Below are 14,020 nucleotides of genomic sequence, written 5' to 3' on the forward strand. Positions count from 1 at the left end.
ACAACCAGTTTTACCTTCCTTCTTCGCACCCCAGACCGGTTTGTGGTCGAACTGCCCGTGCCAAGCACCCCGGCTGCCGGATAGCCAATCACCACTGAACCGCGAATCAACGGACCGCTCCTTGTACCTGAGAAACTCTGCGGCTGGTTCATTCCCTGGCAGTGCAACGGACTCCTGTCTTCCTCCACGACGAGATCCTCTCTTCCCCCGGACGAAGCACTGACTTGCATCCGCTGCCAGGAACAACTGTCCCCGCTGGAGCGTTCTCACCACTTTAAGGTACCATGTCCGCCAGGCCTCCCTTTCTAAAGATTGCTACAAGGTCATAATAACCCCTTAACCTTCTGGACTGGGCTGGCCGCCTTGACCCTCTAACTGGTCCCTTTCTTTGGTCCAACTCCTTTTTGAACTGTTACAAGACTTTTGTACACTGCAACCGTGTGACCTTGGAAACATTTCGTTTGATCCTCTTAAAGTGGATCCGGCCTATTGAACTCTAACTTCACGGTTTTACTTTGCCTTCCTCTCTTGTTATGTTCTTGTAAAAGTGTTGGGATCTGTTTCAACTTGTTCTCTGCTTTTCTCTCCCTTTTAAAAAAACGAACTATTAGAGTGCCATCTACGTTAAGCGCTCACCGCTGTCTGAAAATAAGTGGGGCTTTACTTAAGACTTGTCTAATATTCTTTTAAGGGACTGTATATCTTTTAGTGACCGTGTTTTTGAATTGCTTACTATTAGTGCCTGTGTGTTTTTCTAGATGTGGTTTTAAATAAATAATGATATCTCTTTTACACCAAGCCCTGGTCAGCGTTTACTTGTTCTATTGTGTTCCCTTGACCTATTGTGAATACTCTGTATACTGCCTAACTCTTCTTGAGGGAAGTCTGACTGCTCAGCCACAGCTACCAAGTGAATCTGTGTGGTACAGACTGCTACCAAGTGGGTTTACTGCCAAACACCTGTAGTCTTAAATCTTTTGCAGTGGTCACAGAGGGAACTGCACAGGTTTCTGCCTAACAGTAACGTTGTACACCATGGATAAATGACCAAAGTGCCGCCCTTGGTGCACCCCTCCCTGGGAATGGGGGGAGTCCGCCGGGGTAATGAACTGAATTTCTTGAGGCCGGACCCTATGCTTTGGGCGTGCTTATGTGGACTCTTGCAACGCATTATTGTGTACCGTGTTAAACCTCTTCTGTGATTCTATTCCCAGCTTCCATGGTTAAGGGGGGGAGGAGGGGGGCAAAGAGGGGCGAGGGTGGGGTGGGAAAAGGTTGCGGTCAAAAACATGTTTCTTTTTCTCCAAAGGTTACATTGTTGTTTTGTTAATGTCATAACCAAAAACGTTCAATAAAACCAAATTTTCAACAACAAAAAACAACTTTCATTTGCTTCATAGTTGGCGGACCCACTTTGGGTTAAGGTGATAATGGGCCTAGGGGAGGGCGTGGCTAGCATCCATGGTGTAAGGCTCCTTTTCTGCGAGCTCCTGCCCGATACGCAATCATCTGCCTAAAGAAGACTGATCCGATGCATCAGAACATCCTATAAGGGACAAGAGATCGTTTGGGGCACTAGCAGAGCTGAATCCCCTTTTGAGGGACAACCAGCTCTGGCAGATCAATGAGGAAACGCCCTGCGGGTCTCGGCAACGGACTGCCGGATAGGAATTAAAATGGCGCCTACATCTGAGACGCTGCCAGTTTTGTGAAGAGAGGAGCGGGGTGAATCGAGGAGCACCCGCGGCGTTAGCGGGCAGAGGTGCTTGCAGATGGATGCCCAGGCAGGAAGCAAGGTGAGCGGCATATGTTAGAATACCTGCGCAGCGGATAGAACGCTGCGCTAGGAGCAGGGCGTGAATGAGAACATACACGCAGAACCAAACGGGAACCTGCAATGCTCCTGCTGCATAGGGCACAAAAGGACAAAGCCACGGATGCACGAGTTAACCAAAGTGGTGACATTCAACAGCGCTGAGTCCGCGAACCAGCAGAAGACGATCAGGGGAACATGAAACTAATAACTACTGGATTTCGGTGAGAACAAGAACTGCTGTTTGGTCCAAGTTTCCCTACGCTGCCGATACTTAGATAAAATAAAGAGCGAACTACCCTAGAGAAGCAAACAAGTTTTTGAACATTGCTGAACAGCAGGGGACCCCGGCCCACACTTAAAAGGCTCATACTCCCGGCTCACAAACTCTACTGAAGGGTAAACTGCTGGCGCCCCAGGAACAAAGTAGGGAAGTAATCCATTGGACACCCACACACAAGAGGTCTCCTCTCTGCACCTCCCTACTAAGATAAGGCTTAAGAAGAGAAGTCGAGGTTGAAGCCTGGGAACATACCACAACTACACAAAAGTCCCTACGCTCTACTGGCCAGCAACGCAGTTGCAAAACTCAAGATTTTAGGCACAACATTGCAACATATAGAGAGTGCTTAATGCCGCCTAAGGCAGCAAAACTATAGAGCAATCAAGCAACGATTGATAGCTACACCATAACCCCACCAGGACAGCAAAATTCTAACAGCGACGCTAGCCAATAGATTGAAAAGGGTAATACACACACTGGTACATCCCGATCAAACGGTATACGTGCCAGGTAGAAATATGTCCTGGAACTTAAGACGATTACATCACGTTATGTACAGTACCGCCTCCTGGGACACTCTGTGTGTCATTGCAGCACTGGACGCCATAAACGCATTTGATTCAATCAAATGGGATTGGCTATACGCTACACTGCGTAGATTTGGCTTCAGCCCATATTATCTACAGTGGGTGAGGCTAATATACACTGACCCTGTAGCAAGAGTCAAGACAGGCAACTACTTCTCAGAGCCATGGGTACTAGAGAAAGGCACTAGACAAGGCTGCCCACTGTCCCCATTGCTGTACATTCTAGCTATGGAGCCGCTGGCTGCAAACTTACGGTCACAATATATGGAAGCAGGCATACCAGGTCAAAGAATATACCATTTGTTATCTGTGTACGTTGACGACACACATATATATCCAAAATTAGGAAGACAACTTAGAAATCATACTCAAAGTCCTTGCGCACTTTGCCCGGATCTCAGGCATAACAATTAGTATGGAAAAATCATCCCTGTTCCCATTAGCTGGACTAGCCAAAACGCAACTAAATGAACACCCAACACTGGAGCACTCCTACGTTCAGATACCTAGGAGTCAATATATATCATGACCCAGTTCAGGAACACAACAACAACACACAAAAAGCCCTAGAGGCTATACGGAACTCAATGAAGTTCTGGACCAAACTACCTATTTCTTTGATGGGCAGAGTCGCACTGTTAAAAATGGTCCCCCTCCCGAGGCTCCTACATTACTTTGTGTTAGGAATCGCTGTCATCTACAGACCAGTGATGAGGGTCCTGTAAGGAACAAGCTTCCTGAACGGAAAGCGTCAAAGAAGAAATCCTTCCTTTCTCGTTCAACAGGATCGAGAAAGCACATTAGGCTGCAGTACAGAGCCCCATTTCTCGCTCGCTACTGGTTTCCATGGCGACGAGGGGGACTCTCCTCATGCAGAAACGCTACGGTGTAATCATCACGTGAGAGTGACATGTGACGTGCGGGAAATAAAGCCGGCCCCCAGAGTGGTGTATGGCGCTTCTGATTGAAGTGTTTGGACCTTCGTCATTGTTTGCTACGTCTTGGAGCTTCGGTTTTGACCTGTTTTCGTTTGTTGGATTGCCTCGTCTTAGCCCTCCTCATTCCTGTCTTTGTATTTGTATTTATTTTATTTATAGATCGCACCAGGCCCAGGGGCAACCGGGCGCATCACTTAGTTACAACATGAAAAGGCAGACAGAGCATTTATAATTTACAAAAGTTACAGATATATACAAGGCAGTTGCACAGTGAACAACATAGCTAAACCTATATACAAAAGGTAGGGCAGGTTGTTAGTGCCTGGGGGGAGGTGGGCCAGCCGAAGGGGGGTCTTGGGCGGACAACCACGCTTTGGCCAAGTGTTTGAATCTAAGGAAGGACGGCTCTGCTCTTAGCGCATTGGGGAGCGTGTTCCATAATTTAGCTGCCATTACTGGGAAGCTGGTTCCGCCTGATCTTTGTTGGTCTGAGCCGTTCTGTGGGGTCTGTTTGAGTTGTGGAGGGCAAATATGTTGGCCAGGTAGCAAGGTGTTTGGTTGTAGAGGCATTTGTGAGTTTTCAGTGAGATACGTTGTGGGACTGAGAGCCATTGTATGTTACGTCTGGTGTCAGAAATGTGTTGGTGCTTGGCGATATTAAGTGCTGCTCTGATAGCATTATTTTGGACAATTTGTAACTTATTTAAGTTACCGCGGTTGGTACCCAAGTAGAGGGCGTTACAATAATCAATTTTGGAAAGCACAAGAGTCCTGGCCAAAGTAACACAATTGGTTGTAGAGAGAAAAGGGTGGCTGGCTGTGATAAGCTTGCAGGTATATGCAGCTGCAGAGGAGACTGCATTAGTTTTGTCTGACCAAGGATAGGGTAGAGTCGATATAAATCCCTAGAGTTTTGGTGTCCTTAGCAGTCATGATGGAATTGCCATCGATGGTGAAGGATTTGAATGCAGGGTCAAGTTTGGTAAGTTTTTCGGGCGAGCCAAGAATGAGCTGCTCTGTCTTTTCGTCATTTAGACAGAGTCCATGTTGCGCCATACAAGCTTGGATGACTTGGTAGATGGTATTCACGGAGAGAGAGTCGGCAGAGTAATCTCCTGAGATCGGGATAAGTATCTGGGTGTCTTCAGCATAATTGGTGTATGTGACACCCAGATAATCCAAGATATCGAATAGCGGTTTTGTGAACACGTTATACAACGTGGGGGGGACACAAGATCCTTGTGACACACCGCAGGTAACAGTTGAGGGCGGAGCAGCTGCTAGAGGAGAGTCTGCCCCAGTTCCTTGCTTCATCCTTGTTGGCCAGCTAACTCGTTACCAGGACACGTCTTCTGTTTAACCGGAACTCGTTGCCTAGCAAATTAATCCCCATTCATCCCACGATTGCTTGACCTCCTTTCTGCTACACAGATTTCTCATTTCCCAACGACTAACACTACGGCGCCCCTCACGTTGCCAACCTATTTCTTGTTACACTGGACTGTCTCTGAAATAGTGTTTGTACCTCTTTTTGCCTGCACGTTGCTAGACCCAATTTTGTTTAACGGACTTCTTTGCCTAATCCTAATTTCATCTGCACACTCTGAGTGACTCATTCCATCCCTAGGAGTGCTCAATACGTCTCCCTTGCAGGATCCATCAGTCCACCTTACCATCTCATCTGGACTCCTGGAATCAATCCACCTTGCCATCTCATCTGGACTCCGGGAATCGCATCTCTCAAAGACACCTCACCAAAGTACCTTTTCATTGGCAGTAAAGACTAAAGGCGCTTGCTGTGTTTCCTAGGCGTCCTTGTGCCGTCGGGTTAGGCCTCTGGATTTTGGGACTTGCTCGAAGGACTATCAGGCATCCTCGTGTCATCGGGGTAGTTCCTTGGATTGCTGGACCTGGGATTTCAGACATACTGCATAACACTTATTGGTAAGAACACTCTATACTTTAATATATCTTGTTATTGCTATCAGATTCTTTCCCTTCCTCATAGGGATTCCTGCTTTGTTTTGTACTTGGTTGATTAGGTACTCACCTGACCCAGTTGAGGATATTACATCATCACCATCCTGTGAAAACAGTGTTGGCTGTCACCATTCAGGTTGGTCAAGCTTGGGGTTATTGAAACTTCTGCCCATTCCTCAACATCAATAATATTGATTTGGTTTTCTTTGTTGTTCTCTAGTTGGCGTTCCACAGGTGTGTGTGTCTCCTCTTCCAACTATTGGATCCTTCTGCCTGTAACTTTTACACAGCAGAGGGTTACAATTGTGGGAAGAATTTTTCAGCGACTCCCAGGGTTCTGTAACCAGCGCTCCTGCCACATTGGTACCACGGCGGTGAGTCCTAACACTTTGTAAATGTTGCATATAACATAGCTAAGGCCTTCTTTAGAATTATAGACTCCATATGCAGAGAATTCCTTTGGCAGAATGGTAGATGCAGGATAGCGTTAGCTTCACTACAAAGACCTTACGAAGAAGGCGGCATTAGAGTACCTCACTTCGAGTTATATTACATCGCAGGGCCACTACAATTCGTAGTAGGCTGGTTGACAGATGAACCTACCTTGGATACCAAGCTCCTCCAACCTGTGGTGCTGCGCTTCTTCCTGAAAGAATTGTGGAACAAAAGGCCTCAATCCGACCAACACCCATACTGAGTAACATTGGGAATCCATTTGTGGGACAGGGCGTTAACACCAAATAAACTGAAAGACCCATTCTCAGTGCAGATTCCCCTAGCCTCAATGGTCACAGCGGCAACCCAGGCACATCTAGGAATTCGGGCATATTGGGATCCCAAAGCCATCGCCACAGTAGGGGACTTGCTCACAAACACCTCCTTCACACCCTTTCGGGAGTTAGACACCACAGGCCTCCACCAAGGCCAATACCTGTTGCATCGCACCATAGAAAATACGATTGTATGCAGATGGCCAATGTACAGAGAGATAGTGGAATCACACTCTATAATCAACACCTTGTACGACTGAAGGAGCATATGTTCTCTAGGTTATATGGATTTATCCTAACCAGATGTCCCTCCACAAATGATACTATAAGGGCCAAATGGGAGGAAGACCTAGGAGCTCCACTCCAAGACACACACTGGACAGAGATATTGTGATACCATAAGAAAGTATCCCAAAACACGAGACTGCAACTGATCCAACTGTTTGTAACGCATATGGCATACGTGATGCCTCTTAGAATATCCAGATTCCCTGGCGTGGCGCAACAATACTGCCCTAGATGCGCAGCCTCTGAGGCTGGTATGCTACATATGTTTTGGTCTTGCCCTAAAATACAGACGTACTGGGAGGGGCTGCCAGACCGACTGAACAGTGGAGGCTTTAACATGTATACACTATTGCCTTGAGCCTGCATGCTTGGATGCTTTATGCGCCCCCAACATATATGCTACATTTCCAAACTGAAAGAATTGGCGTTTATACTAGTCAAACGCAGGATAGTTGTGACATGGAAGTCTCTGAGAGGCCCTAATGTAGAATATTGGAGGCGTGACCTCAAAAAATGGGGACTGGCTGAAACAGCTCTCTGGTGGCATGCAGAACACTTAAGTTTATTAGACACTAATGGCGTGCAATACGCCGATACAGACGTTGTTCGAACTAGCAACAGCGGAAAACAGAGACAGAGCACACACACCCACCGAAAACACAAACCGCTTGACCCATGGAAACCACCGAGTACAAAGACTAGACGCTAATGCCACAGGCAACACTAGGAGGGGGGGATTTTCGGGAGGAATGAGGTTAGTATAGGGGGTTAGTACGAGTAGAATGTTAAGTTCTTTAAACCAACAATGCAAAGGTTTACTATCACGTATACGAATGTACATTATGCTGTTACTGAATAAGTATAAAATTAAAACCAATAAAACCTGTTTAAAAAAAAAGAAAAGGTGATTAGGGGCGTACCACTACACTACATGCCCAGACACACAGTGATACCAAATACGAATGCATGCATACATACATACATACATACATACACGCATAGCTACTCACGTAACTAGTCCTGCACAACCAGAATGCATTACATTCAGACACACATGGATACAGACACATGCATACATTAAAAAAAAGACATTTAAAATACATACATTCAAATACAAACATTCAAATGCATGCAAACACTTGCATTCATAAATACATATACACAACACTTACCTTAGTTAGGTCTTCTTCTGGCAGGGGCAGGCAGGGACATGACAAGCATCATGCTGGTGTACACACGTGCGTCAATGGTGTCTAGCAAGCAGTCACCCAAAATACTCAGTAAGCTAGGCACTGAATCCAGAGTTTGCAGAAACCTGCTGGTACGTATATCCACATACTCTGCTGAAGGTCCCATGATCATGCTCGAAGCCAAGCAAGCCAGAGTGAGCAGACAAAGATGACTAAGTTCACAATTCTTTAGAGATAGAGGACAAAAGCTCAAAGCTGCTAAACAAACATGCAATGCTAATGCCACTCTTAATTACAGACGTAAGAAATATGCTCCAAATACATCTAGATGAAAGAAGTACAACACAGTACCTCATCTCCGCGAGGTGCAGCCTTATCAAGTTCTCCCCAGGCATGCTCAAATTCTGGCTCCTTTGGCATTATCTCGGTTATTTCATTCTCTTCTTCATCTTCAGAGCTGGTTTCCACATTCCCTTTTCCTCTAGCCAGATCGGGACCACTATCACTTTTGTCCCCATCCTCCTCATCAGACTCTGAATCATCTTCCTCTTCAGATGCCGCCAACAGATCTTTATGTTCAGAAACATCAGATTCTGAGTCCTCAACATCATCACTTTCTTCAAGGTCCAACCCTTCATCTTCCGAATGAATTTCATCACTGCTTTCCTGAGCAGGTGCCTCACTCTCTAAAAAAGAAACACACAGTGCCAAGGGTCAAACACAGCCGCAGCATGTTCCTTTTGCCTAGAATGCACATTTTTTGTGACTCAAGTAGGATAAAAGGTTTATGATGTATGAGTAAAATAGAACTGCAAAGTTAATCAATGCAGCACGCAAATAGGTTATACATTACATGTTGTTGTAGAAGCAGATGAACCATCAGAAGATATAATAGTTGTGGAATTGCATGCTAGAGTTCCTTTTAAAAGATTAGCAATTTAAAGCTTAAGAAAGATGTGACGTGTAAAGAAGAAACCAGTAATGGGTTACAATACACAGGGATTGAAAGGTTTGATGAGCAGGCAGCTAAAGCAGCACCATCTAGTAAGCAGGTGCTAACCCTGTGGGACCAAGAACATAAATATAATTTAAATATGAATATGACCCATTGTGCTTTAAATGTCTCCTGGATGTGGCCTAATGCACATTCACACACATTCATAAAAACAGTTAATGTCATACAGGTATGTCTGCATGGCACCCGTTAGTCTGTGCAGTCAAAAGCTATTTGGGACATGCTAAACAGGCTTTTCTAGACTAGAGGAAGGAACTTAAAAAGCTCCCTCTATGTTCTAACCCAGCATTTAGGTTTTTCACTATGGAGATCATTGGTTATACTGCCTCTGAATCTTCCAAAATGTTAAACATTGAGCCTTTCAAACATTTTATTTTAAAAATGTCTCACTCCCAAATGAACACACATTAACAAAGCCAACAGTGCTTGTGCATAGTGAAACGTTTTTGATGCAAGTTACACATTATGTTCATACTCACGTTCGTTGCCAGAAATTGCTATCACATGCCAAGGGTCTACATTTATTTGTCAGTTATCGCATTGAGATGCTCAATTACACACGACGTATGGTACACATGCTGCCGCTGTATGGCCAAGTACTTAAGTTAGGAAAGATTCTTCTGTTGCTTTTTAGCATCATTCTTTGAGACCCCAAGTATAGTTTTGGCTCTTTTGGTGTTTTTCTGACCCTTTCGACAAGTGAGGTACATTATCCAGCCCACTTGCCACTGCACATCACTTCCTCCACAGAGTCTTATCCCACTTTAAATTGATGAATACACGCTCGAGGACAAGTTAAGGGGTTGATTTTAATAATTCAGTTAGCACTTTGATTTTTGATTTGCAGAGATGTATACTTCGCTATCGCTAAGGGACACCGATTATTCATTATGCACCATTGGCCAAGTTAGTAATGTATGTAAATATGTCCTATGTAAAGCGCATTAGATAAAAGCGCCAAATAAAAAACACATTATTGGGGGGCATAGCCAAGATGGCGGGCAAAGCAGATGTGAGCTGTGTGTGCTCCATTCCCATGAAAGAGAGTTAACAGTGTTTACCCGCATCCCATAGGCTCTGGAAGATCACTGGTGTGAGGGGAAGATGTGGCAGTGATCGCGCTCCCTGTGAGAGCGAAGTCAAGCCTCTGGGTTAAGTACTGGCGACGAAAGGTAAACGTAAACGCGCTCAGGACAGATAAGAGGCTGGAGAGAAAATGGCGGGCGGCCAAGACATGGCGAGCCGTTGAAGTGGTGAGCTGTGAGCTGCACCGTGTCTGAATGCAGTGCTGAGGAGGCAAGTTGGACCGGCAATCGACGCGTTCATGGGCATGTGCCGGTAGGGCTGCAGGTGCGGGGGAAAGCCCGGTGAGGACATGCGCTGCAGCATGGGAGACGCCGACCCCTGTCCCTGCCAGCCAGGATCGTGAGCCCGGAGGCAGTGGTGGTACGACCAGAGGGCTGGATCCACCATGCTACCAGTGGTGCAACGCGGATGCAACAGGGGACCCGCTGAAGAGCCCCCCTGTGCATGCGCGGTGGGGTCGGGCGACTAGAGCAGCGTGGTGTGAGCCCAGCGGTGAAGGGGTGGACTGAGCGAACCAGAGCCCAACAGGCAGCAGAGGAGGCCGGACGCTGAAAGGCAAAGTCAGGAGCAGCAGCTAACAGCTCTGGCCGAGAAGAAGCGTTGCCCAGCAGATCGAGCAGGCGCAGCTCAAAGTGGAATCCCTAGAAAAAGGCAGAGCACCAGAGGGCAGCAGGAAGAGGCCCCGTGGGACTGCAGGATGTTATGATATGTAACCTGTGTGATGATGTTACTATATGAGAATCTTCACTGGCTCGGGTTCTAGGTGACGTGTGTCTGCCGAGCTCTGTTCTAGAGCTGGGCAGAGATAACGACATCAGAGCCGTGATGCTGGAGGGGAACTCTCCATTATAAATAAATCCATTTAAATACTAAAGTGTGAGTCGCGTCATCGTGATGCTGGAAATATACACCGTGGACAGAACTTAACAAGTGGCGACGAGGATACCACTGTTGTTCCCTAGTGCGGAGAGTTCCCGGAGGAAGAAGAATATACGGAACAACAGATCCAAACATCACGAAAATAAATTTAAGGTACCGGAACTTTTCGTGTGCATGGCAGTACAAATAATAACAAAGGATACCTCGTAAACTTTGGAGGATTGAAAGGCATGCTGAAATACGATGCGTGTTTTGAATCTTGCGCGAGGCGATGCGGAAGATCATGAAGGAGCCATGAAGTGAAACGTGATGACGTGTGTCACGTTATTAGAGTAAAGCACCTAAAAAAACGTGCTTTACGTGCCACCATATTTGTTTGGGTGTAAACAAACGGCCGATAGTACGGAACGGCTATATTTCGGATGAGTGACGATTAGATTGACTTTTCATTATACAGGAAGTGCAAGATAAAAATCCAAAGAGATGTTACAGTGAAACGTGGCAATTAGTGAATTACATCCTACTGCTGGACATGTAATAAAGTGGTTACTAAGCACAAGTCAATAACAGTGTGGACTATAACACAGCTTTATAAATCAAATATCTAAAGGAGTCAATCTACGTGGAACAACACTGTAACACACATAAAGTGACCATTTAACGGCAATAGACTTTGTAAGGGAAATATACAGTACAGATACCAGCACACTTAGAGCATAAAAATGCAGAGTATACCAGCTCCAGAAAAGTTTTTGGCTCATCCTGGAAATCCTGTTTTGTCTTGGGAACAATGGTTAGACAATTTTCAAGTCTACATGAGAGCTATAGGTGGTGCAAAATTCAGTGATGATTTGAAAGAAGCTACATTGCTGAGCTGTATAGGGAGTGAAGCATTGAGAATTTTCAGAACATTGCCGGGGGATGCCGATTCTGGTGGTAGTTCAGGTGATGCTACGACCAGTTCCAGGAAGTATGATATAGCGTTAACAAAACTGAGCAAACACTTTGGAAATAAGACGAATGTTGTCCTGGAAAGATATATATTCTTTACCAGGAAACAACTAAAAAATGAGTCGATTGATGTGTATGTGGCGGCATTGAGGGGTCTCATTGCTACATGTGATTTTTCTGGAATAGCCAATGAGTACCTGAGAGATCAAATAGTTTTACATGTGGCTGACCCCAAGATACAACAGAGACTCTGGCAAGCGAAAAATCCAACTTTAGAACAGACACTGGAAATTGCAAGATCCATTGAACTGGGAGATAAGTGCATGCGAGAAGTACAAAATAAACAAGAGGTACTTGATAAGAGCGCTATTCAAACTGTCCAGAACGAAAGTTTGAATAAAGATGAGGAGTCGTTGATTGCTATGGTAAAAAAAATAGTGAGATCTGATATGGGAACAAGTTCATGGCAAAACAGAGATACCTTTTCAAGATCTCAAGCTAATTGTGACAAGTGTGGATGGTTTAAACATGTCAATCCAGACAAAGACTGTCCAGCAGTTAACGCTGAATGCTTCAAGTGTGGTCAAGTTGGGCACTATGGCAAGATGTGCAGAAGTATCAGAGGAAGATATTTCATGCGTGGAAATACTTATAGAGGACATAGATTTAACAGTAAGAAATCTGTATCAGGAGTGAGAGCTATAGAAGAGACCCATCAGCCAGATGGAGTGGTGGCAATTTCCAATGAGATTGAAGATGAGGTACACATTTTGGCTCTTTCATCCAGTGGAAAGGCAATGGGTCCATGGGTACCAATGAATGTTGATGGAGTGACCATACAGATTATGGTTGATACTGGATCTCCATATACTATAGTAGACAAAGACACGTTTGAAGGAGTTTTAGATAAGAAGATGGAGGATCTAAATATGACAAGAGTCAAAGCGACAGGGTATGGCAAATCCCCTATTGACATTGTTGGTTATGTTTGGGTACAATTGTCCTTTGAAGGGAGACAAACTTACTGCAAGTTATATGTGGCGCGCAAGGGTTTTGCCATAGTTGGTTGGTGGGAACAAGCAGCTCTAAAGATTAGAATTCATCCAGGAGAAATCAAGCCTATTTTGAGTGTCATGGATAAATGTTGTGATTCTCCTGATAGCTTGGTTCAGAGATTTCCTGAAATATTTAAAGATAGGATTGGAATGCTTAAGGGCTTCAAACATCGCATTGTCCTGAAAAGAGGAGCGAGACCTGTTGTGCATAAATTGAGAAATATACCGGTTGGAACACGTGATCCTTTGAAGAAAGAATTGGAAAAGTTGTGTTCTCAAGATATCATCGAACCGATAGAAAGCTCTGAGTGGTTGTCCCCCATTGTTATAGTAAGGAAACAGGAGGGGGGCTATTAGAATGTGTGTTGACTTAAGAGATTTGAATAACAACATATGGATAGATCGCCATCCCCTGCCAAACATAGGAGAAATGCTCACCACTATGGAGCCGGCCAAATATTTTACCACACATGATGTATCATCAGCATATCATCAGATTGAATTAGAGGAAAACTCCAGACATCTCACATCATTTATAACACCGTTGGGGGCCTTTCGTTTTAAAAGGATGCCGTTTGGCCTAGCGTCGGCAGCTGCTGTCTTTCAGAGACTAATGCAACATTTATTTGAGGGGTTACCTGGAGTGTACTATTTCCAAGATGACATTTTGATATCAGCTACGACGGAGGAGGATCATGATGCCAAGCTCCTTGGGGTTCTTCAGATATTACAACAAAAAGGTCTTACTTTGAAAATTGAAAAATGCAAAGTGAAAAAGAGTGAGGTAACTTATTTGGGTCATTGTATTGATGCTGACGGAATTAAGCCCAAGGAGGCTCTAGTGAATACTATATTGAAACTTCCTGAACCATCTAATAAAGATCAATTGAGGAGCTTGTTGGGCTTAACTGAATATTATGCGAAGTTCATTGATCATTATACTGACAAAACGACACACATGAGAAATCTTATGAAAAAAAATGTGAAGTTTGGATGGTCAACAGAATGTAAAAATGAATTAGAAACAATCAAGGAGCTAATTAACAAAGCCCCAGTTTTGAAAATGTTTGATTGTAGTGCTAAAACAGTTATATCTGTTGATGCAAGCAATTCAGGTTTGGGAGGTGTACTTGAACAGGTTCAAAATGAGAGAGTTGTTCCAATAGCTTTTGCTTCTAGAACACT

At 44.8% G+C, this 14,020-nt stretch overlaps 1 protein-coding gene across 2 annotated transcripts in view; it reads right to left on the reverse strand.

Annotated features, from left to right (window-relative positions):
- ESF1 (ESF1 nucleolar pre-rRNA processing protein homolog) overlaps nt 1–14,020 on the reverse strand; it is a 906,650-nt gene that overhangs the window by 781,914 nt on the left and 110,716 nt on the right. For both annotated transcript variants that reach the window (XM_069608338.1, XM_069608339.1), the window contains exon 3: nt 8,201–8,535. In XM_069608338.1, coding sequence (XP_069464439.1) covers nt 8,201–8,535 — 335 coding nt within the window. The remainder of the gene's footprint in view (nt 1–8,200; nt 8,536–14,020) is intronic.

The sequence above is a fragment of the Ambystoma mexicanum genome, chromosome 4q (genome assembly GCF_040938575.1).
Source record: "Ambystoma mexicanum isolate Mex_15411 chromosome 4q, UKY_AmexF1_1, whole genome shotgun sequence".
Lineage (NCBI taxonomy): Eukaryota > Metazoa > Chordata > Amphibia > Caudata > Ambystomatidae > Ambystoma > Ambystoma mexicanum.